The sequence below is a fragment of the Semicossyphus pulcher genome, unplaced genomic scaffold (genome assembly GCF_022749685.1).
Source record: "Semicossyphus pulcher isolate SPU_LCO1_2020_fin unplaced genomic scaffold, fSemPul1.0.p SCAF_1, whole genome shotgun sequence".
Classification (NCBI taxonomy): Eukaryota; Metazoa; Chordata; class Actinopteri; order Labriformes; family Labridae; genus Semicossyphus; species Semicossyphus pulcher.
Genome location: NW_027211603.1, coordinates 83549 through 106514, shown reverse-complemented (window position 1 = coordinate 106514; position 22966 = coordinate 83549). Strand labels below are relative to the sequence as shown.

The 22966-nt window shown below is 42.2% G+C and overlaps 2 protein-coding genes across 2 annotated transcripts; one reads left to right on the top strand and one right to left on the bottom strand.

The window, feature by feature from the left end:
* The first annotated feature begins 438 nt into the window (after positions 1-438).
* Positions 439-4306, top strand: tipin (timeless interacting protein). Its single transcript, XM_069660591.1, is given in 7 exon segments — positions 439-598; positions 768-861; positions 1262-1337; positions 1450-1572; positions 1662-1716; positions 2412-2654; positions 3428-4306. Coding segments are annotated over 7 exon segments (1041 nt in total). The 3' UTR covers positions 3718-4306.
* dis3l (DIS3 like exosome 3'-5' exoribonuclease) lies at positions 3735-18512 on the bottom strand. The gene is made up of 18 exons (XM_069660579.1): positions 18293-18512; positions 17541-17691; positions 16449-16577; positions 13858-13993; positions 13296-13463; positions 13121-13199; positions 12846-13025; positions 11144-11313; positions 10692-10853; positions 9910-10160; positions 9745-9837; positions 9357-9645; positions 8080-8315; positions 7783-7937; positions 6935-7113; positions 6705-6850; positions 6158-6329; positions 3735-5894 (listed from the first exon to the last, which is right to left on the bottom strand). Exons 1-18 carry the CDS (start codon positions 18420-18422, stop codon positions 5571-5573), a joined length of 3150 nt encoding a protein of 1049 aa, XP_069516680.1. The 5' UTR covers positions 18423-18512; the 3' UTR covers positions 3735-5570.
* Positions 18513-22966: the final 4454 nt, after the last annotated feature.

Here is a 22966-nt window from a genome sequence, read left to right as displayed (position 1 = left end):
AACGTAACTCACACGTAGAGTCAGGCTCAGCCACCGTTCAGGTAAAGAGGTGAATGTCCCGTTGATGCAAACTGTCCAGCATTTCTCTGTGTGCTGGTGAAATAAAGAGGACTGACAGGCTTTACACTTTGTATATTGGCCATGATTGAGTTTACCGCCTTCTGTGGATGACGCTCTGGTCGAACGATACCTGCTTTTTCATGGCCGATACTTCTATGAGCTAACAGGGAGCGAGGTGGTGAATATCGGGCGCCGATATTCCAACATAATATCAAAATCTGGGAGACAAAATTCACAGAAACTTCAACATGATCCCGAAACAACTAAATAAACAAAGAAAATAAATAAAGAAAATGCTGCTGCACACACGCCATGAATGCTTTTAAAAGCTGGTTTTGGCAGTTACAGGTCGTCTCTATTCTCCAGGAGACACACACCATGCAGGACCAGCAGGAAAACGGCCTCTTTGAAATTCCTGACTATGAAGGCATTGACGATGAAGCGTTCCCTCCCCTTCCACCTCCTCAGTCCCCCGGCCAGGGAGCAAGAGAGGATGGAGACTCTTTTGGAAATGGTGAGAAACTGTATGAAGGCTGCTGTCAGGAGAACATTCAACGCTCTCAGACAATTTATATCTAGAAATGTAGTAAAGTGAGTTTAATGGAGGGGAGTGACCACTGACATAAAAACGTTTTTAATTGAAAGATTGGCTGCTTGTGTGCCCTGCTTAAGATGTCCTGTCTTGATGTCATTTATGTTTAATGCAGAGGAGGAAGACGGCGATGTGTCGAAGCTGGCTGACGTCCCTGCAGCTAAAAGGAAAGGAGTGAAGAGGCCACAACCAAAGCTGGACTCTCACAGGTACTGTCAACATCGTTTCTTGCTTTTACATCATAGCAGAGGCTTTGGATTCATTTAAAATGCATAAAGAAAGAAAATCACTATTACTGTTGGGCAAGGCCTGGACACTGTGGGCAGTACGTGATTATTCTTTGTTACAAACTATATCATTAATTGTAGCTTTGCTGAAGATTTTCAGGATCGTTTTAGATCCACAGCAGCTTCTTTAGATGTTGTGAGATCCGTCAGAACAAAACACAACATGGGCTCTACAAAAATGTAAAGGACAGGCAATTTATCTTATTCCACTTCCCCTACATGGCAGAAAAACCATAAATACAGATTTATTTTTAATCAGTTGGTGATAATAATAATAATAATTATTATTATTATTATTATTATATGACACTTTTTTCCTCAGGCTGATCTCAGACAGAGGACTTCCTGCTCTGCGAACGCTGTTTGAAAATGTCAGTTTCAAAGGCAAAGGGCGCGAGGTGAGAGCTGACAACAGACACATTAACACAGCAGACACTGTGGAGGTATTCATATTGCTTGTATTATATCACATCATACACATTAGCCAACATATAAATGTGCTTTATCCAGGCTGAGGACCTGCGGCTGCTGATGCAGAAGATGGAGAACTGGGCTCACCGGTTGTACCCAAAACTGCAGTTTGAAGATTTCATAGACCGAGTGGAAAAGCTCGGCAACAAGAAGGAAGTGCAGGTGGGAAGAAAAATATGATGTTTGAATGAACTAAATAAAACTCTTCTGACTGATATTAATAATACGTTGCCTTGTTTTTCCTGCGGCAGACATGCCTCAAACGGATCCGACTGGACATGCCGCTGACACACGAAGATTACATGGGTAAATATGAGAGGAGATAGAATCTGTTCAAGTGTGTTGGAGTGGAATTCCTGTATTTTTAAACCCGAGCCCATTGTTTCATATTTTGAGGTCTCCAAGTCACCAGACTCCATTGACAAAATCAGTCTCTGGTGTAGCACTCGATCGGTTAGTTTTATGTTCTTCTTTGTCACACAAAGATTGTGTTTGATCCAAACTAACTAAGTCACACAATAACACAAACAAACTAAGCAATAGAACAGCACCACCCTTACATTGCAGGGGAAAATTACTGTTTTCTACAATGGAGTCTGGTGGCTTTTTTTTTGGTGCAAAAAAAGTGTAAAAAAAAAAACCGTGCACAGGCCGGATGTTTGAGATGTTAACATGTGTTTTTTTTTGTTTTTATTCTGTGCATTCAGTATTTTTTGTTAGTGTTTTTTACATTTATGAGCTGATAAATGATTTACCCCAGCATGAGGTAAAACCTCGTTTCCATATGTGGCAAAACGTACAACAAGGTTCTGTCTCTGGAAGTTGTGGTAATTTGCTTTTGTAAAAGATATAGAAAACTCTTTTTAAGCTGTTATTTGTTTTGCTTTGTGAGTCAGGCCCTCGATTTGAGTCCACACGTCAAACAATTATTGTATGAGCGTTAGCAAGTCTCACATATACCGTCCTACTCAACGCTTCTGTAAATATTCATTTTGGTTCAGGTGAAGAAGAGCCAGCTCCTGAAACATACATCTTTGGAGATCCAGATCCGTTTAGTGGAGCAAGTTTCCCTGATGACCTACAGGGACATCTCCACTCTACCCCAGCTCCATCTGCACCACCTGCCCCCTCCCCCTCACCAGCTGCCCCTTCCCTGACTGAGGAGCAGCGCAGACGCATAGAGCTGAACCGACAGAGAGCCCTGGAGAGAAAGCTTGCCCGCCAGCAGCAGCAGCAGCCACCAGGTGAGAAGTGCTTCATTGTTCAGAGAGGGAGAATAAGATTTGTGTAATCCTTAAAGGGTTAAACCTGGGCCCTATTTTTACTCCGATTGTTCTTCTAAGTGTGTGACAACATGACAGAAAGGATCCCTACAGAGATAGACCTTTTTGTTACAGAGGAAGATGATTGTTTTAACCACACACAGACGTTACATCGCTCTCTGCACACACACCAGACTCCATTGATGAAAACAGTGATTTTACCTCACAGAACACAAGAGTTACTGTTCTGTACTGCTGACTCAATCAGTTAGTTTGTTTATGTTAATTTGTGAATTTGGTGTTTTAAATAGTCATTTGGGTCCAACACATTTGTGCAACACAAAACTACACAAACAAACAAACAAACTGATTGTAGCAGCGATAGATCAGCGACCCCCATGTTCTTCAAGGTAAAATGACACATTTCATCAATGGAGTTTGGTGGAGAAAGTTTGACAGTGATGTATTGTATGTTTCTGGTTAAAAAAGATCTACAATCAAATAATGTTGTCTACTTTAAATGATGGAGGCAAACTTCAGTCACTCCTCATTTACATGAATCCAAATCAGCCTATAGTGAAGCTTCCAAATGTCTTTTTATATTTAATGAACCCAATGCATCATACTTCTTCAGTGGTGTCTAGAAATCAAGTTTTACTGCACGGAAAGTCAAACAGAGCGATTTTGTCTGTTTATTGAATATTTAACATGTGATTCCTGATGTGACGGTGCTTTACTCCTCCTGCCACCATCAGATCCTTCAGACTCCCAGACTGTTGACTCCTCCACATCACCAGATGAGCCCACACCTGTCCCCTCTGCAAATGTCCTTAACACCTCTAAAGTTCAGGAGGAAGAGGAGGAGGAAGAGGAGAAGGTGGAGGATTTCGACCTGAAACCAACCAGCAGCAGCACACACCAACCGAGTGAGCTTCTACACAAAGACTCTGAACCGTCTGCAGAATCAGATCAGCCTGAGACAGAGGAAGAAAGCAGCCTCAGCTCTGTCAATCCGCCCGGCAACGAGCGCGAGGACGGAGATTAGAGCCGCTTTATTTGCCTTCAGGTCGTCTGCGAACAAAACTTCAGATTCAGAGTCAGTTCCCCTGTCCCTGTCTGAAATCTTAAATTCACACAAGCTGCATTCAATGTAACAGAATTTTTCCATTGGCACGATTTTATTTGGCTTTGTAAATTTCAGTAGAGCTGCAGGTCATAATGGTTTTATTGTCAAAGTAATGGAGTCGTATTTTGGTTCATATGTCTTAGTTCATGTTCATGTCTTAGTTTGTCAACAATCCAAAGATATTCATTTAACTGGCAAAGAGAGGAAAGAAACCAGAACGTGTTCACATTTAAGAAGCTGCAATGAGAGAACTTTAATGATCTTTTCATGAAACACCCGAACAGATTCATCTGTTATTAAAATAGTTGCAGCTCTAAATTAAACTTGGTGTTGTATGTAAATGATCTCAATTTAAACAACTACACACATAATTCAGTGTCGTGCTGTTGTTCATGCAGTGACTTAAGTCGAGGTTAAACTGAGTTTTTTGTTGATAAATTTGGGTCAGTGTTATTTTCAGTTTTTAAAAAATGTTTAATAATAATAAAACATTTTTTGCTCATTAAAACTTTTGTGTTACTCAAAAACTCCAAGTCTTTAAAGATGTTTTAAATGTATTAAGTTATGTAGGGTTCAATAGAAAAGAAATATTCCTGAAGGTAACTTCAAATCCGACAAGAACCAAACATTTGTCTCAAAGACGATAACGAGCGTCTTTAGACTTCGGGGCATTTAATGGGACAGAAAGTAATCCTACAGAAGTGTCTGGAAAAAGAAATAAATCTCAGGCTCATGTTTTCAGTTTTGTAATTAAAGTGATCTCTCAGACTTTTGTTCCGAACGATCACTAACTTATTTGCACACCTGTACAGTTTTTTAGTTAAATTTTGAAAGCCAGCATCCAGAGACACGACAGGAACAGATGCATGATGAACATGCTGAATGGAACCTGTAAAATACCTCATCATTGGTTTACTGTCAACAATCAGCTTTCTGTCATCTCAGCAAATCGAGGAAAACAAAGTGGAACAAAGCTTCCTATAAGATAAAGTAACAATAACCTAGTTGTGATAAAGAGCTTCAAATCAAGAAGAATATTCATCTGTACACGTTTGATGACAGCCGACACAGGGACGTAATCAGGTGACCAAACGGTTTCAGTGGGAAAACTTTACTGTACAAAAAAGCAAAAGCTGCAACATGAGTTGTAACAAGTGCAAAAACTAATGACATTACACGTCGGTTAAAGAAGTGCACTTGTTAGTCCCCATTAATGTCTCATGTCAGTTAACTGAGGTGCAGCAGTGGATCTTAAAGAGGAATCTGGAAACCCCAAGGCTCCCTAATGGGGGATCCAGGTAGTCCCATCAATTTATTTTCACCGTAATTAAAAGGAGGATTTTTGAAGATTCAGTCGTTTCAAACTTATTGTTGCTCAAACGTGTAAAAGCAAAAATGCAATCAGAAGGGAACAAAATCTGGTCAGATGTTTTGTCATTAACTCCTGACTTGAGAATCACTGCTGAGTTTTTATACGTTAGACCAACTTATTTCTTTACATGTCCGATTCTTTTGAAAAAATAAACAAATACTTGGACATATGAATCATTATTGGATCATTTATCGGTCTGATTTTGATACCAGTGTCTTGCTCTTTGAAATTCACGTCAAACATTTGTTCTTTACATGGCTCAGAGTAAAAAGACAATAAATAACTACAAACTGTCATCGTGATTCATAGACATGCATGAGGTGTTTACAGCAGCTCTTCATGACATTGGCTCTTCTGTGTCGATCACTACCTGCACACCAGAGTCCATGTCCCTGCTGCTCTACGCTGTAGTTGCACACACCTGTGCAGTCCTCTCCAGGTCCATCAGAGCCAGCTCCCTGACCTCCTCCAGCAGAGAGTACAGATTGGGGCTTTTACTTTGGCGGTACTCTCTCTCCTCTCTGGACAGTTTGGACCCTCGGGCCTCCCTCTCCTGGGCCTGCAGGCTCGCCTCCTCGGCCAGACGCACCACCGCCTGCACCAGCTGGCTGCGGCCCTGCGAGCGGGGCTGCTGGGGCTCCGCACTGCTGTGGGGTTTGTTGCTGATGATCTCCAGGTGTAAGCTGTCTGCGTGGAAGTTTGTGGTGTGGACAGAAATACGAACCTGATAAGAACAGAGAGGATTATTAGTGTTCCTCTAAATTAATTAAAGACGCTTTAAACTCTGCAAAACAAAGTTAAACTGGTGTTTTTGCTTATCGTCATCTCATTTCTTGGAGTAAATTCAAATGCATCACATCTCTAGAATCTGTTCAACCAGATCTAAAAGGTTATGTTCGTCAATAAACCATAATAGTTGATAAAAGTGACGCTAATTTAATCTTTTTCCTTATTCTGCCTTTAAAGAATAAACCTGAGGTGACTCACAGTGATGTGTTCGAACAGTCTGAAGGTGGAGGTGCCGCAGATGCAGGAGGTGCTGATGTGGTCCGAGTGTCGTCTCACGGAGCCGCTCTGCCACTCACAGCTGCCGTCCTGTCCTGCAGACACCACCTGACCCTCCCGATTCTTCAGATACACCGGAGCTTTAACGCCGTACCTGAGGAGAGCACAGGTGTGGTCAGGGCTGAGGGACTGGAAGGTTTTATTTTGACAAATAATCAGGTTTCCTTTGGGTGGAAACCTCAATACTTTTACACAACGCTCTGTTGGAAAGGTTAAAGAAGATACAATATTAAAATCTAATTTACATTATGTTCACGTATCTGCATCATATACTGTGATTATTGTTTATTTAAGAACTATCTTCTTCCTCCATCCACCAGAGCATCAAATGTGGATTTATCCACTGATAATAATCGTCCCCAAACAATGCACGACTTCCTCCTGTCTGAGTAACAAACTGCAGTGTTACATTACTTAGACAACTCTCATCCGTCCCTACACAGCCCCCTCAAAGACCCGTGTTTCTTACTCTGGGACAAACACCAGCACGCCGTTGTCTCGGATGGCGTAGATGGCAGCGTTGGCCACGCAGCACAGGTCAGTCTGAGGGTTTCTCTCTTTGAAGAAGAGACACTGAAACAACTCGACGGACAGCTTCTGGGCCCGCTTGGCGGCCTGGACAGATCATAAAGGTCAGAGGTCAGAAGAGTCATAGAGAGTCGTAGAGAATCATAGAGAGAGACAGAAAACAGCTCTGACCCTGTTCTTGTTGTTGATGTGCAGAGCCATTTCATCCAGCTCTTTGTGACCGGACAGTGTTTTACCAGGCTCCGCCCCCGTGTCCATGGCGATGGCTGCAGTGAGGAGGCGGTGCACCACGATGTCGGCATAGCGACGGATTGGAGAGGTGAAGTGTGTGTAACGGTCCAGAGCCAAACCTGAGAGACAGAAAAATACAGAAATGTGTGCAGAAGTGTTTTAAACCTGCATTCTTGCTACTGTCCAGCAGGGGGCGACTCCACTGCTATCATTATATAGAAGTCTATGAGAACATGCTCCTCCTCCTCTCCTGATTTATTCCCTCAGTAAACATGTTCCTAATGAGTTTATGGTCTCAGTCTCTAGTCTCAAGTCTTCTTCAACACAGCATGATGTTCATTTAGTCACTGATGCTCCCATTGAGAGTCACACAGACCAGGAAGAGGGGAGGGGTTAGGGCGGGGCTACCTGTGATTGACAGGTCGCTACAACAGCAACCTGAAAAATATCTTGTTCTGGTTCTTCTGTACAAAAATATACTCAAGAAATTAAGACATTTTTTATTTTGAGTTTGTCTTTCTGCCAAAATCAATATCACCTGACTATATCATTACTGATACACCTTGCTAAACAAGCTAGTGCTAACGTTAGCTGGTGACAGCGTTTGCTGCCCCCCGGCTCCTCTCCAGCTTCACCCTCGTGTCCAAATATGGTCACTTCCCATTTCAAAAACAAAGAAACTAGACGGCGACTGTCCCAATGGCGACCTTAAGGCTTTAAAACAGTCATCAAAGCAACAGGCGACATCACGGGGGCTGCACACGTCATGAAGGAGTGGTCTGGTGTACCGTAATGGTAGAACTGGTCTTGGGCCAGCAGACCAGTGGAGAAATACAGCGCCTGGGACATGGCTGTGGTGGCCATCATTCTCAGCAGCCGGTTCACCAGCGGGTCCTGTGGGTCCACCGCCCGGTCCAGAGAGTCCGCTAAAGCCTTGTTAGTCCTGCAGGGACAGAATCACCTGTTCAGGTACACTTTTTCAAAGAATGCAAAAACACTTCTTCACACTAAAACTGATAGTTTGACTTTATTCTTCAAGTGCAAATAAGAAAATCTATCCTCCGTACAGGACACTCATCGCTCACCTGGTGTCGATGGTGAACCCCCCGGCTGTGGCACTCTCCACCAGCTGGCTGAAGAACTCCTCCCGTGGGTGGGGGTGACACCTGAGCAGGGCCTGATGAGGGAAGGCTTCCTGGATCTTACGCGCCACCCAGTGGTTGGCATAGATCATGCACTCGGCCACCGTTTCGTGGACCTCCAGGGGCTGACGGGGGACCAGTGCCGTGATGTTCCTCTCCTCGTCCAGTTGGGCTCGAACCTGAGGAGGGAAGTAGTATTTAATCAGCCGCTGAAAATAGTCCCTAACAAATGTGCTTTATCTTGTTTGATTAAAGCTACTTTAAGCAGCTGCTGAAGGAAACTGCAGAGCTTTTTAAAAAATGAAACGATGTATTTATGGGTCCTTTTTAAAGATTGACGTCTTCAGTAGAAACCAATGGTCCAAGGGTTTAGGGCCACAGGCAGGAAGTCAGATAGTATCGAGCAGTAACTCGAGCAGTATACTTGAAGACAATAGATTTTTTCCTCAAAGGGTCATTAATGCAGGACAGTCAGGGAGTCATTTCTCCTGGTCGGCATAAAATCACAATATAATGCATTTATTTCAGGCAAGGAGCCGAGAGGTAAAAGACTTCAGTCACAATATTTCAGAATGACACATTTCCCTCAAACATAATAAAGATCTTATTCCAGGAGTTTAAAGAAACGCTGCTGATTCTGTACAAACTAAAACATATGTCCATGATGACACCTGCTGTTACACGACTCAATCATCACACATATCTGAAGGTAAGAGACGAGGGAGGAAGAATTCACAATGTAATGTGATTAAATGTTTTCTTTTTAAGAATCAACATCAAATTGGATTATAGACCCTTAAATATACATTTTTACTGACATATAATAATATATGTCATATTGTAATAATAATATTATAACCCCAACATACTTTTTGGGGGGTCGCGCCTCAAAAAGGTTCCTATGAACACGATTTTACTAGTTTTTGTTTCTCAAAGTTTATGACTTTATAATCTCATAAATGTGCCTTTTTTTCTGACACATTTACGACTTTAATCTCAGAATATTTCTCTTCTTCTCTGGCTATAACTAACCCCGTTCAAGTCTTTATTCATATGTAGGATTATTGTCAAATAACCACATGGCACTGATCATGTAAAAAGAAGAGATTAAGTTTCATGATTAAACACCGTTACACTTTAACCATCGCTGCTTCAGTGAAAACTAAACCTCTAAGAAATAAAAAAAGAAAGAAAATTAAAGTCAAAGAAACCAGCCGTACCTCCACCCCCTCCAGCTCCAGAGCGCCCCCTCTGTCCCTCTGTGCTCGCAGGTGCCGGGCTACATGTGTTAGCATCTCCAGAGCCTGCATGAGCTGCCCTAGCTTAGCGTCCTTCTCCTCAGACGTTAGCTTCTCCAGCTCCGGGACCTCAGCCGGCTCTCCGTTGAGGAGCGCCTGGGCCAGCTCGTAGTGGAGCTGGAAGGAAGAGCGGATGATGGTGCGACCGTACCACACCTTAGTGACAGCGAGGGTTTCCGCATCGAGCTCCCACAGCACGCTCATCGCATACCTGAAACATATAAAATACATGTTTACACACAGCGTGTTTTTGATTTGTTCTAAACTCCTTTAAAAGTAAATAAGAAGAAGAGACGAGGAGTTTACTGACCGGTCGACTCCTCCCAGCAGAGAGCAGAGGTCTGCACTGAGGACAGCAGGCAACATGTCGTACCTGCGGTCTGCCAGGTAGTAGGTCGTAGCTCTGAGAGAGAAAAACAATGGAAATGACTAAATCAGTTTTTCATACTTCTTTAAAATCCAGCCAGCTCCTCACCTCGTCCGTGCTTCCAGGTCAGTGAGTGAACCCTCGGTGACAAAGTGTGTGACATCAGCGATGTGGACGCCGAGCTCCAGCAGCTTCCCTCCGGCGATGCTGCGTATCGACAACGTGTCGTCCACGTCCTCACAGCCCTGCGGGTCGATGCTGAACACCAGGTGAGTCTCCCTGAGGTCCCGCCGCTCGGCCACCTGGGCTGGATCCATCGTCCATGGCTTCTCCGGAGAGTTCACCGGCATGTCTCTGAGCTATGGACAAACACAGAGAAAACAGGAGGTTACACGAGGTCATGAAGGTCCTGTGCATCTCTAGAGCCAACGTGAGCCGACGAGTACGAAACATGTATTTTCCTTCGGCTGAGAGGAGAGCATCAGACATCGTGTGCTGTGAGGACATTCTTTAAAAAATAAAATGAGCACTATGGATCAGAGACCTTGGGTTGTCATGTAAAAAGAAAAACAGGTCAGCATGAGCTGTATGCACTGAAAAGGAAAAGATACACACATAGGTTAACAAGGCTGTTCCACTACACTCTGCATAGCAATAACACCACTCATGTGTCCTCAAGGGGTAAATGTCCTTTACACAGAACACGAGACCTCTCTGAACTCTCACTTCAGATCTGAAGAACACTGTTCAGGGACACGTCCTCTAGGTGGCAGTGTCGCTACACATGTAGTGAACATCAGGGTCTTTACAAAACAAGTGTGTATCTTTGTGGTGAAACGCTCATTTAGTTTTTGTCTAATAAAGTCAGAGGTGGAAGCTTCCTGTCTGACCTGTGCGTCTGAGAAAGGAGGCACGTGGATGCAGTTCTCTATGAGGATGGTCTGGACCTCCGTCTCGAGCTCTCCGGCCCGACCCAGCACCCGCACACTGTGTCCGTTTGGATAGAGCGACGTGCTTTCCCATGAGTCAATGCGCACCACCACTCTGTGGTCCTGGAGAAGAACAGAGACACAAAGCAGTCATTTCTTTTTGCTCAGACTTAATGGAAAATCTTCTCTCTACCAAGAGTATTTATATTTTTAGATATATTTTGATCTGAGGAAGACATAATCATGAAGAAGTGACCGGTGTGTGTCATTGGCTTCAATGAGGTTGACCTAACCCAGACAGTTCACGTTGAGTCAGGAAGAATGAAGATATCTAGTTATAAGAGCAGCCAATCCTTTTAGTTTCTTATAATGTGAGTTTCTGAGTAAAGAATCCAGATGAAGGTGAATCAGACCTGCAGGGCGTCGGCCTGCTGAGTACTGATGCGGATCTTGGGGATGCGGTGGTCCCAGGGAACAGCCAGGATACGCTGGGAGTTCCTGCTCTGAGACTGAGTCCCGTCTCTGGGGGGAAACGTGACCACATAGTCCCTCCAGTTCCTCTGCAGGATCCCAACAACACGGCCTGCAGGAGTTCAGATCAGCCATCAGCACAAAGTGATTTCCTGTTTATTCTGGTGTTTGTTAGACTTTGAATCTTTTTGTAGCAGACGTTGACACAGTTTTATTTCCAAAGTGGCTTTTGAAATATTAAAGTTTCATTTGCCTAAAATGTTTTTGTATCAGAATTTTTTCATCTTGATAAAAACTAATTAATAATTAAATAATGTATGTTCACAATTCTTGCATCTCAAAAGGTCCTTCAGTGTTACCGAAGCTCAAGAAGGAAGTCAATGCTGAAATATTATATATATATATATTATCATATAACAGTCGCTGCGCTCTCAGTGTCACTTCTCCCTCACCGACCACTCAAAATCAAGAAGGGGGGGGGGGGAATATCAACTCAACAATGGTGGAGGAGAAGCTAATCCTTTTGTTTTCTCGAGGCTGGTTCGTTTCTTAGCTGCTGCTGACTCCAGGACACGACTGCTGCTAATGTTTTTATGTTTTTATTTTAACATTTCTGCAACAAAAGAAAATATTAAGCAAACATTTGATTTAAAACAGCCTTAGGGCCCGATCAGACAGAGCGCGTTGGAGCAGCTGAGGCAGCTTTGTGTACTAGTTTTCAATGAGAAGCTTTTTGCGCGCTGCTTTTGCGTTGCAGAGCGTTTTCCGCTCTGTGCGGCTCACATGTCTGAGGAAACGCTCCGAGCGCCTCCAGTTAAAAAAACTGCAACTCAAAGCAGAAAAGCGTCTGACGTCATGGCCGTTCTTTCTCATTGTCCAATGGGATGAATGGAGAGGCGGACCTTCTGTGGGGGTGACAACATCGAGTGATCGCCGTGATCTTTCCTCTTTCTGAGGGTCTCATGTGCACACACAGATCTCTGTTTCCCTGTGTTTAATGTGTTTGGGACCAGCCTCTCACCCGCCATCAAAGCCAGAGCAAGCGCCCTCCGCCTGTCCTTTTTTTAATGCAGGTATAACTAATCTATTGAACACAAAGTAAAGTACTTTAGCTAGCCAAAATAAATGGGAACAGAAACGGTTAGATTGACAGCTAATGATTCGGTGGTTGCCTTAACAACAGAGAAAAAGCTGCCCTCAGTGCTGCAGATAACTTACGTAACCTAGCGACAGTAAACACCGGCGAGAAGCGCTGTCAAGTTGAAGTTGTGGGTGCTGTTAGAGGACACAGGCCCTTAGCCTGCTCTTTGCTCTAAAAGGACAAACCTGGTTAACCAAAGGTCAAAAAAATAAATGTTGGTGACACTGAATGGGAACATAACTTCTTATAAAAGAAACCTTATGTGGTACCTTCAATATATATATAAATATAAAATATATTTTTCAGGGTGTCTTTAAGTAGTTTATGTTTCAAAGCAGGAAAAAACTAGAATACGTGTAGAGATGAAAAAATAAACAATGTTTTCTTTCTTCGCACATCGTTTAACTTTCTGAAACATCTTGTTCACTAGCAGCAAACAAACAGAAGAGAAAAGATAACAGCCTAATTAGTTAACGAGCTAAGAGTCACAGTGGAGGACTCACCTGTCGGCATGGGTTGACTCTCCGTTTCCTCTCCGCTCTTCTCCTCCCCCTGACCTTCACTCAGGGCCGTGACCTTCCCTCTCCACTCGCTCTTTGGTAACAACTCCACCACGACCACGTCCCCGTGAACGGCTCTGTTACGATTCTTCACACCGAACACCAACACGCCCCAACTCAGATCTGACAGAGATGAGAGACGTGAGACAGCGAGGATGGGAGATGCAGAGATATTTGTGTGTAGTGAATGACAGCTGAATGTGTTTGTGTGTTTGCACCTTTGTTCTTGTTGGACAAAGCCTCCGTCATGATGGAAGCTTCATTCTGTGCACGGTGCTTACTGATATTCAGAGTGCCCTGAAAAGGGAAGGACGCATTTGATTTAGAGCTGCAATAATTAAACGATTCATCGATTGAAAGACACTCGACATGAACCAGGTGCTCGTTCTGTACCGTGATGTAACGTCCGGACTTGATTCCAGCCTCCAGGACCTCAGCGGGCAGATGTTCGCTGAACTCTCTCTGCGAGCTCTCACCCTCCTTCTCCTGCAGCGCCTGAGAGATGGAGCTGTACAGATCATGAGCCGCCTGCAAGTCTGGCCAGAAGTTCTGCAAAAAGTCCTGCAAAAAAAAGACACAACTTTCAACAAGAGATTAAACAATAGCTGCTTTTATGGGTCGAGTGTTTAGTTGGTAACAATTTGTGCTGAATGGAGGAGCAAAGAAATATTCACATTTAAGAGGCCGGAAGTTTATAACTTAAACAATAACTCAAACCAGTTCATTGATCAGTAAAATAGTTGCAGGTTAATTAAATAGCTGACAAGTTAATGATTATTTGACAGTTGCAGCTCTGGTTGAGCTCTCTGCTCTAAATCTAAGTTTTCTTTGATTGATATCCCCAAACATTTAATAACTCAGACACACAGCAGTCTCAGGGATCATTTCATAATACTGCCCTCCTTATTTCCCAGAATTCCTTAATGGTGAATAGTTCCAAAGGTGTGACATGTACCTGCACCGAGATGACGTACACTCCAGAGTTGAGGCTGCTGTACTGAGCGATGGCTTCCTGATCATCTGTGATCATCAGGACATCGATCATACCTGCCAGGTGGTTATGGTACCAAACTGCTGCAGAGTACACACACCTACACACACACACACACACACACACACGCACACGCACGCACGCACACGCGCACGCGCACACGCGCACGCGCACACGCGCACACGCGCACGCACACGCACGCGCACGCACACGCACACGCACACGCACACACACACGCACGCACACGCACACGCACACGCACACACACACGCACGCACACACGCACACACGCACACACACACACACAGTTAATTCACAGGTACACGATGGTTGCAGACAGCTTGCTTGTTAAAACTACCTGTAAGTAAAAATGGAGGCTCAGCATGATAAAGACCACAGACTTCATTTACAGCTCTGTTTACTGTCCTGTTTGTGGAACAGCAGATTGCACCTTTAACACCTGTGCTCAGACATAATGTGGAGCACTAAGAGACACAACATGAACACGTCTTTAATCAAAGCAGAAGTCATGCAGTAAGCAGGACTTTTATCTCTTCCTGTGTCTGCTCAAACAGGAGGACATCTTTTCATCGTCCCTGCTTCTTAATCAATGCAGCAAAGTCAAACAACTTATTGATTATAAGTATGATATCACACATGCTATCAATACCTTCATTGATACTGATCATGTTTTGGTTCTGTTTCATTTTGATTCAAACTTTTGCTTCATGGATCTCTGGCTGCTTGTCTGATTTCAGCTGTAAATCAATAAGAAGAAATAAAAGCGTCAGCACACTCGTCTCTGTTGTGTGCATTTCTTTTACAGTCCGAGCGTTTCGTCAGACTTTTGGCAGAGCAACAATTTTCAATATTCATTTTAGAATTCAAAGAAGGAAAGGCTTTCATTTCGTGACCTGTGTGCTCAAATGTTCGGGGAAGTTTTGTTCTGCTGTTAAAGTTTATGATGAAATCTACGCTGCAGGTGTCTCCCTGTCAAGCCGTCTTGTTTTCTTTATTACCTCCCTGAAGGATGTGATGTTCTCGGTGCCGTTTGTCGGCAGGATTTAGGAACATTTACTGCCCCTATTTTCAGAAAGCTCGATGGAAAGGTGAAGCATGGGACTGAAGAAGAGCAGGTCAAACATTTTTACTTCACTGTGCAACAAACTTATTATTCTTCCTTTTCTATTCAATACAATTTTTACCACATCATTAATTTATCATAAAAAATGTTACATTCTAACGTATCAGGACACTTTCTATTTTTAAATTATCATAAAACATTTGGTAAACCGAGAAGAAGAAGAAGAAGAAGAAGAAGAAGAAGAAGACGAGGAAGACAAAGAAGAAGAAGACAAAATAGACGAAGAAGAAAAATAATTTAATTATACCATATCATATAAATATAATAAAACATTTGCTAAACCAAGAAGACGAAGAGTGTATATTTTATACACGGTGTGAAAACCGTCATTTCTCATTGAAGTTTAGATTCTGAAACCGTGACGACCTCCATCACAGACAACTGTCACCCCAGTGTTTATGGCAGTGAGTGGTTTGCTGTCACTTAAACATGCAACGCATCATAACCACCTCAAACATCACGGCCGAAATGAATGAACAGCTGAGATGACGATGTTAAAGAACGGGCCGACCATGTTGCATCTCATTCCTGTAGTTGTGGCTGCGGTCTGCAGCTGCACAGTCAGACTGCCTTTCTATTATTAGATTTGTTTTTAAGTGGAAGAAAAACATCTTTAAAAATCCTGAAATCACTCCTCAGACATCAAACCCCGGCGGACACGAGCTTTAATAAATGTTTGATTGACAGGTTAGCTGGTAGGAGGGCCTTCAGTGCTGTTTAATTCTGCACCAGCAGCCTCTGGTGCACAAGTTGAACCAAAGTTTAAATTAATTCTGGGTTTATACATTACTAAACTGCTGATTTAAACTTTCATTTACAATCTGCTGAAGGAGCCAGAGGATGAAAAACACCACAACTTCACAGAGGAGCAAACGAGGCGTACCCTGTTAATGTCTGAGGTTTACAGGTGTGTGGTGTTACCTGTGGACAGAGCCAGAGCAGCTATTTCCCCCTGCCTCAAGTCTTTACGCTATAAGCTAAGCTAGGCTAAGATAAGCTTTACAGCAGCTAACTCACTAATCTGCATAAACAAACTCTAATATTATTATCTGAAAATGTAAATACATTTTTTTAAATTCATCTATTTATTTTACATTTTTGTATTGTTGTGTTTTAATCGTCGTTCTATTGTTTGTACATTTTTTGTTTCTAATAAAGGTTTAAAAATAAGTTCCTGTGATCACCAAAGATTGTTTACGTGTGAAGAACCTCCACTCTGTCTGCCGTCTACTGAACGATCAATAATACACTTTCATTTACAACATTTCAATTATTTCAGCTTAAAAAAGCTTAAAAATGTTTACTAAACATTAAACACTAAATGTGAAACACACATTAATTGTAACTAAATATTAAACAGCAAAGTATTTACGCCCACAGTGATGGCATGGAGTAAGTAATGAGTAGTCACCTGGTCTGCCACCTCTCCTGGCTCTCCCCCTTCTCTCGCTCACAGTACGAATACTCCTGAAATTCATTTGCAAACAGCACGCAGTCATGTCGAGGGTCTTTAAGCAGGTGTCTCAGGCGGTTGTATTGTCTGCACGCACACGCACACACACACAGAAAAAAACACAAGGTATGTACATGTATCAAATGCACAGAGATAACTTGCAAAGATGAGCAGATCTTTGACACTCATTTCTGTAACAATCTGAATATTAAGCTTAGCTTAGCACAAAGACTTGAAACAGTTAGCCTAGCATAGCCCCGTCCAAAGGAAACAAAGTCTCATATATTAAATACATATATATACATATATTATACATATTTAAGATAAGTAATTAACACTTGATGTCTCAGTTGTAGAATCTTAAAAAAAGTGTAAAAAGCCTTTAAAAAACCTAAAATGAGATGCTAAGATGTATTAATTAGCCAGCTTGCATGCAGGTAGGTGACTCAGTATGTCATCAGCACATGTCCTCCTAATATAATCAAAAGTGAAGCTTCATCATATTAATGATGCAACGCCTTAAAATGGCGACGTTAGCAGAAATCAAAAATGAAACCAGAGGTCATGAGGGACTCCTTATTTACAGAGTTCATCAAGTTTGTCAAACACACTCCTGCCCGTGTGTGTGTGTGTGTGTGTGTGTGTGTGTGGGAGATATTTCCAGTCACAGGCCGGGTCTCATTCAGCCCTGTCAGCAGAGCTTTGATATAATGAGGCTGACCCCTCCTCACTCCTTACACACATCACAGGTAGGATGTCATTAGAGGTGTGAGTCAGAAGCAGCTCCAGGAAGTAAGGGATGAAAATATTAAATAATATTAAATCAAATATGTACATTATATGTATTTTTAAGTGTTATGACTCAGCTTTGTAGGTTTTGCAGGAATGTGCAAGATGTTAGTCAGGATGTGTGCAAAAGTTTATAGTATGAAACAGAGAGATTGTGCCATATACAGAGATAATAATCTAGATGTGTGTGTGCAATAGTTTAATTCCAATATCGAGGCTTTTATGTTATTGTAAAATGAACTGATGTTTGTGTGGTTGTACCTGCGTCCTTTCCGCTGCACAGCCTGGCAGGCGGTCTGCGTGAAGACGATCCCCTGCAGCTCTCTGAACTCCAGGATCTCCAGAAAGTCAACCACCACTCCCACATCAGGAACCACGTAGTGAGTCAGGTCTCCTGGAAGCACCTTTCCATCTGCATGAGACACGTGAAAATGTAGTTTTCTATGGTCAATTTGGTTGAGTTACAGATAAATGAAATATATTCTCAGTGACTTTAGAGAAGATTATAAATAGACACAATTAAAATTGGCCATAATTTCCAGAAACAGCATGGATGCATACACTTGTTGGATGCACAACTATGAACCTGAAGGTGATGAGCTGCACCTGATCTCAGGGGTTTCACAGCAAATCACTCAAGCTTATTTGAGTTTGACTATTGTTTAATACTCACCCCTCCCCACTTCAAAACTGTTTTGTACTGGTCTATTACTTACAATCAGTCAGCACTGACTTGAACTTTCTCTATTTTAATGACTCTTAAAACACCCGATCAGAGCTAACAGCCTGGCTAGCTTCGGCATACAGTGTAAAGAAGTTGATTTGGCTGTATAATGGGAGTTAGCTGTTTGTCTAAGTAGAGTTAATACCAATCTCTGTTCTTGTCTATTGTCATGATTTAAGCTTTAATGTAATTGACTCTAACTGAGCGGGTATTTGGTGAGTTCATTGTAAATGAAAATAAAAGGCCGTTTTGTCTCTTTCGGCTTGTGTGCCTTTGTTTTGGGCTTTACCGTTCTCACAGTCCGCCTGACACAGAGAGCTGTAGCACGGAACTGTCTCTCTCAGATAATGTTCCCGGACCACACGGACCTTCCGGCCCCGGCAGCTCTTCAGATGAAGAATCTTCTCCGTCTTTATCATCTTCAGTACTCAGAAAAGGGCCATATGTAGACGGTTGTACCTGTTATCCAGCTGTTTAATCATAACGCGGGAAGAGACACTTGTAAACATTCACGCTGACTTCAGAGAAGTGCGTAAGGCAAGCCCGCTGACGTCATGACGTCATTCTGCAGCTGCGTTCACGTGCTGTTGGACATAGAGGAATTGGAAACAATCTGACAGCGTAGGATATCCCCCCACATTTTAAATAACTAAATTGTGGTTATATTTCATTTAATTGATCACGAAACTCCGCATTCTTGTAAAATATAACCAAAGCATATCTCCAACGATTACCTAGCCAAAATATACGTAGCACTTTACAAGGACCAAGATAAGTATCACAATCTTCCAGTGCTATCCTAGTGAACCCAAATATAACAGGCATTTAATCTGTGCTTTTGAAGTTAGTTAAATAAAACAGATGAAAATCCATATAAATAATCGAGAAGCCGAACTTGTCAATAATCTTTCAGCAGGAAAAAAATCGATGTCCAGTGGATTAGATTTTAAAGTAACAGAAGCAGTGATTTCCATTAGAATTAATACAACCACGGAAAATCCAAGATGGTGCACTTCCATCCATCACAAAGCGAAGTGCTAAGTGCTGGCCCTGGTGGTCGGGACATATATTGCCCATGTTTGATTACTTTTTAAATTGTATTTATTGTAAACCATTTGTAAAAAGGTGCTATATGTGTTTTATCTCCCGGTTACTCTGTTGAACAATCCCAAAAAGCTGCTTCGTTAAAACTGGACACCACATAAAGAAGAAGCAAACTGTTAGCGCACCAATTCAAATCATCTTTCAGTCACACAAACTGACCAATTTTGTAGGCCACACAATGGCTAAATTGCCAGTGAATATCGGACTTCAGTTGAACAGTTTGCCGAAAACAGAAGAGACCACTATGCTGCGCTGCCGAATGTGTGAGTATTTTTTGCTAGCATGCTAGCCATGACAACATAATAATCTAAAAGCTAATCCAGTTGGAGTTTTTTGCACATACAATTCAAAAAACGTTATCTGAAACTATCAATCTTTTTTTAATTTTTTTTATTGTATTTTATAAAAAACAATACTGTAGTGAAACTACAATAAATGGTTTAAATGTTCAATGTTAGCGAACGCGGCGGTGGGGCGGGGGTACTCCTCTTGCTGCCGCTGTTGCTCTTTGGTTGCTCTGTAGGGAAGCTGCAGCAGAGCAGCAGCAGAGAGACTGAGAGCAAGTTGGCAACTACACCGACAGGGATGCTGAGGACTTTACTCATGTTTCTAAACAGACATCTTTTAAAAATATATTTTATAATGTAATTTCTCCTGTGTCATCTCTCGGTCCTGGCCTTCTAACAGCATATCAATGTACCTTCATGGTCGACGAAAATGAACTTTAATTAGGACGCATCGCTCCTGCAGGTAAGCTCTCTTTCAATTGCTTATTTTACAAAAACACAGGATCAGTTAAAAAACAAAACAAATGAGCATCTGTTTTTGTGGTAATAACCTGACAAAGAGGAAGTGTGTGGTTTCACATCAGTGAGTTTAATACATTTTTCTTTCTCATCTAAATTGGAATTAGAATATTCTTACTGCATTATTTTTAACACGTTCTCCTCTGCTGTTTTATTTTTGGCACTGTTGAAGAATATCCTGCCGAAGTTGATTAAAGGATTGTATCCTAATTACAATACTCTGCATGGACTGTGCTCCATATGCATCAGACGGATCGATCCTGTTTGCGTGCATTATATTTACCTTAAATAACTTTTTAAAAAGCTGCATGTTTGCTTCAATTTTTGAGATAAATAAGAACATATTTAATGTAAAGTTTCACTCAAGAAAAGCAATTTCTTCTTCATTTTATTGAGAGCGAATTGAAGTTCTTTTTAAGTTCTCTTGTTTTTTTATCTATCACTGTCTGTGATCGAGGCTTTCTTGCCTAAAAAGTTTTCTTATATCTTTTTTTATGCCACTGTCTGCTTTCCTGGCGTGAGGTCACTTTGAGGTTTATTCTTATTTTCTGTAACTTCACTTGTTCACTCAATCTTTTCACCTCATTGTGTAGCAATCCTGAGGTCCCAGGGCTCTGCTGGTTCTTATTCCAGTCTTATATTCGACCTTGCCTGCTGGCTGAATGCACTGAGCTGTAATCAAGTAGCTGTTCGGACAGAGAAAGTGAGCTGCTACCTGAACTCAAACCTGCAGAGGGCTGCTCTGGGTGCTGAGGACTGAAAAGCTCCGCTGTGCAGTGAGACTGAAAGTCTGGACCCTGCGGGGATGAGAAGGTTTTTGGTGTTAATTAGATGGGTCAGGATGATCATTGCAGTTGTACGTAGCATTTCCATTGATTCCCCTGTGGCATCACAGCAGGCAGACTTTACACAGAGAGGTACACACTGTCAGCACTAGATGGCGATGCTGAGCAAGGCACATGGTAGTGAAGCGCTGGTCTGCAGGACTGAATGCTGCTGATTTCTCATAAATGTCTGGTTAAATGTCTTTGAATATTCTTTATAACAGCTGAATTGAATATTCAGAACATTTGCATTCAAGGAAAAGAGGATGTAAAGCTCAGAAGGAAGCAGACAGACTGAGAGAGAGAGAGAGAGAGAGCTGACAGTGCTGTTTGATTTGTGTTTTGTGTTCTCTCCATTTACTGCGCCTCTGTGGTCAGAGAGTGTGCTGGGCAATATGTCACAGAGGCATTTGTCACAAATGTGCCCTGGCAATAATAGTAATGCAGCTTTTGACGACTCCTGAGCTCTTACTTTAATTAAATGGGCTTTACTTTTGAAGACGATGCTGTGTGGGTGGTGCTGTGGGTCAACAGTTTAGTTGAAGGAGCAGAAGTTGCCAGGAGTGAGTGCAGCAGGAGAGGGCTGCACGCTGCATGAGTAAACTGCACGGCTGCTAAAAGATGAGAAGAAGCTTAAGAAAAGAAAAACTGCATTATTGTCACCCAAAAAGAGTGATGGCATGGTTGCACATCTGAGTATAGGAATGGCCTGTACTCTTAGCAGTGATGTATAAATGTTCCCTGTTGTCATCAAGTTTTGTTGAAGATTTCTGCATTGTCACATTTAAAGGTTAATTCTTTTATTTACTTATGTTGACATATTTTGGGGTCTAACCGACTCCTTCCGCCGGCAGCTGTGAAACAGGCTGTAATGTGATCCTCTGTTACGGTCAGAGGTAAAAATCCTTTCTTTTCTAACCACTGTGAGACGTTACATCGCTCTCTTCTAAACCACCAGACCCCATTCACAAAACCAGTAATTTTACCTTGCCGGTCACAGGAGCTGGGATAATGCTGATTCTATTTGTTATGTCTTTCTTGTATTATTGTGTTTTTAAAAAAAGTGTTGTTTTGGATTGAGACCAACAGTTTAAATAAAAAAAAGTCACACAATAACAAACAAACTAACCAACTGAGGCAACAGCTGAGGAGCAGCTCCTGTGATCTGTGAGGTAAAATTGGTGTCTTTTCCAATGGAGTCTGGTGTGTGTGCAGAGAGCGATGTAACGTCTGTGTGTGGTTAAAACAATCATCTTCCTCTGTAACAAAAAGGTCTATCTCTGTAGGGATCCTTTCTGTCATGTTGTCACACACTTAGAATAGTTGCATACTTTGCCTTTAGCGCCTGATTGTGGCTGCTGCCTAAAGCAAGACACGGGAGCAATCCCACAGGTGTTTGTACCTATTAGTCATTTAGACCCTAGAATATGTTAAATAAATGAAGGCCAGTTAAAAATAACAAACTTCCCTTTAATGTCCTCGTAGGCTTTTAAATCCAAGCCGTAAAAGAGTAAAGTGGAGGTGCTCTCATTTTCATGTGTCTGGACACATTCTGTGGAAATAACATATCAAATATGAGTTCATTACGATTACAACAGACTTAACTTATTATTTGTGGACGCAGCTGTAGGAGCCATGAAATGATATTTATACCTGAGCCTGTATGAACACACATCGCCTGCTCTGTGGGCCACATCTTATTAAACACTCCTGCACTTCCTGCTTCAGCCTTTTAATGGTAAACATAATTCCAGTTACTGTTTAAAGAATAACAGGCCGTTGAGTGGAGGAGTACTGAAGTGTGCTGCTGGCAGAAAATAGTTCCTGCAGGCAGCTGCCCTCACATGCATACAAACCAAAGCGTCTCTTGCTCGCTGCAGCCACAGGGACGTTAAACACCTGATTTCACTCCGAAGAATACAGCAGGAATATTAGAGCGAGCCGTGCACTGTTCCTCGGGGCTTTTGAAGATGTGTTTTTGTCCCTGAAATTCAAAGATGTTTGTGCAGACGGTTGGTCGTAAACTGTTTGTCATTCTACCAACACATTTAACACGTTCGCTTTCCATTTCCAGTCCCATTTCATTCCAAAATACTTTTCATATTCATGCTCGCTTTGGAGGGAGAGAGAAAATCACAGCCTGGAGCACGTCAGGCAATATTTGCAGGAGATAAACGATTCTGGGCACAAAAATCTTCTTTTACACTCGAATGTCTCACGAAGAATCCA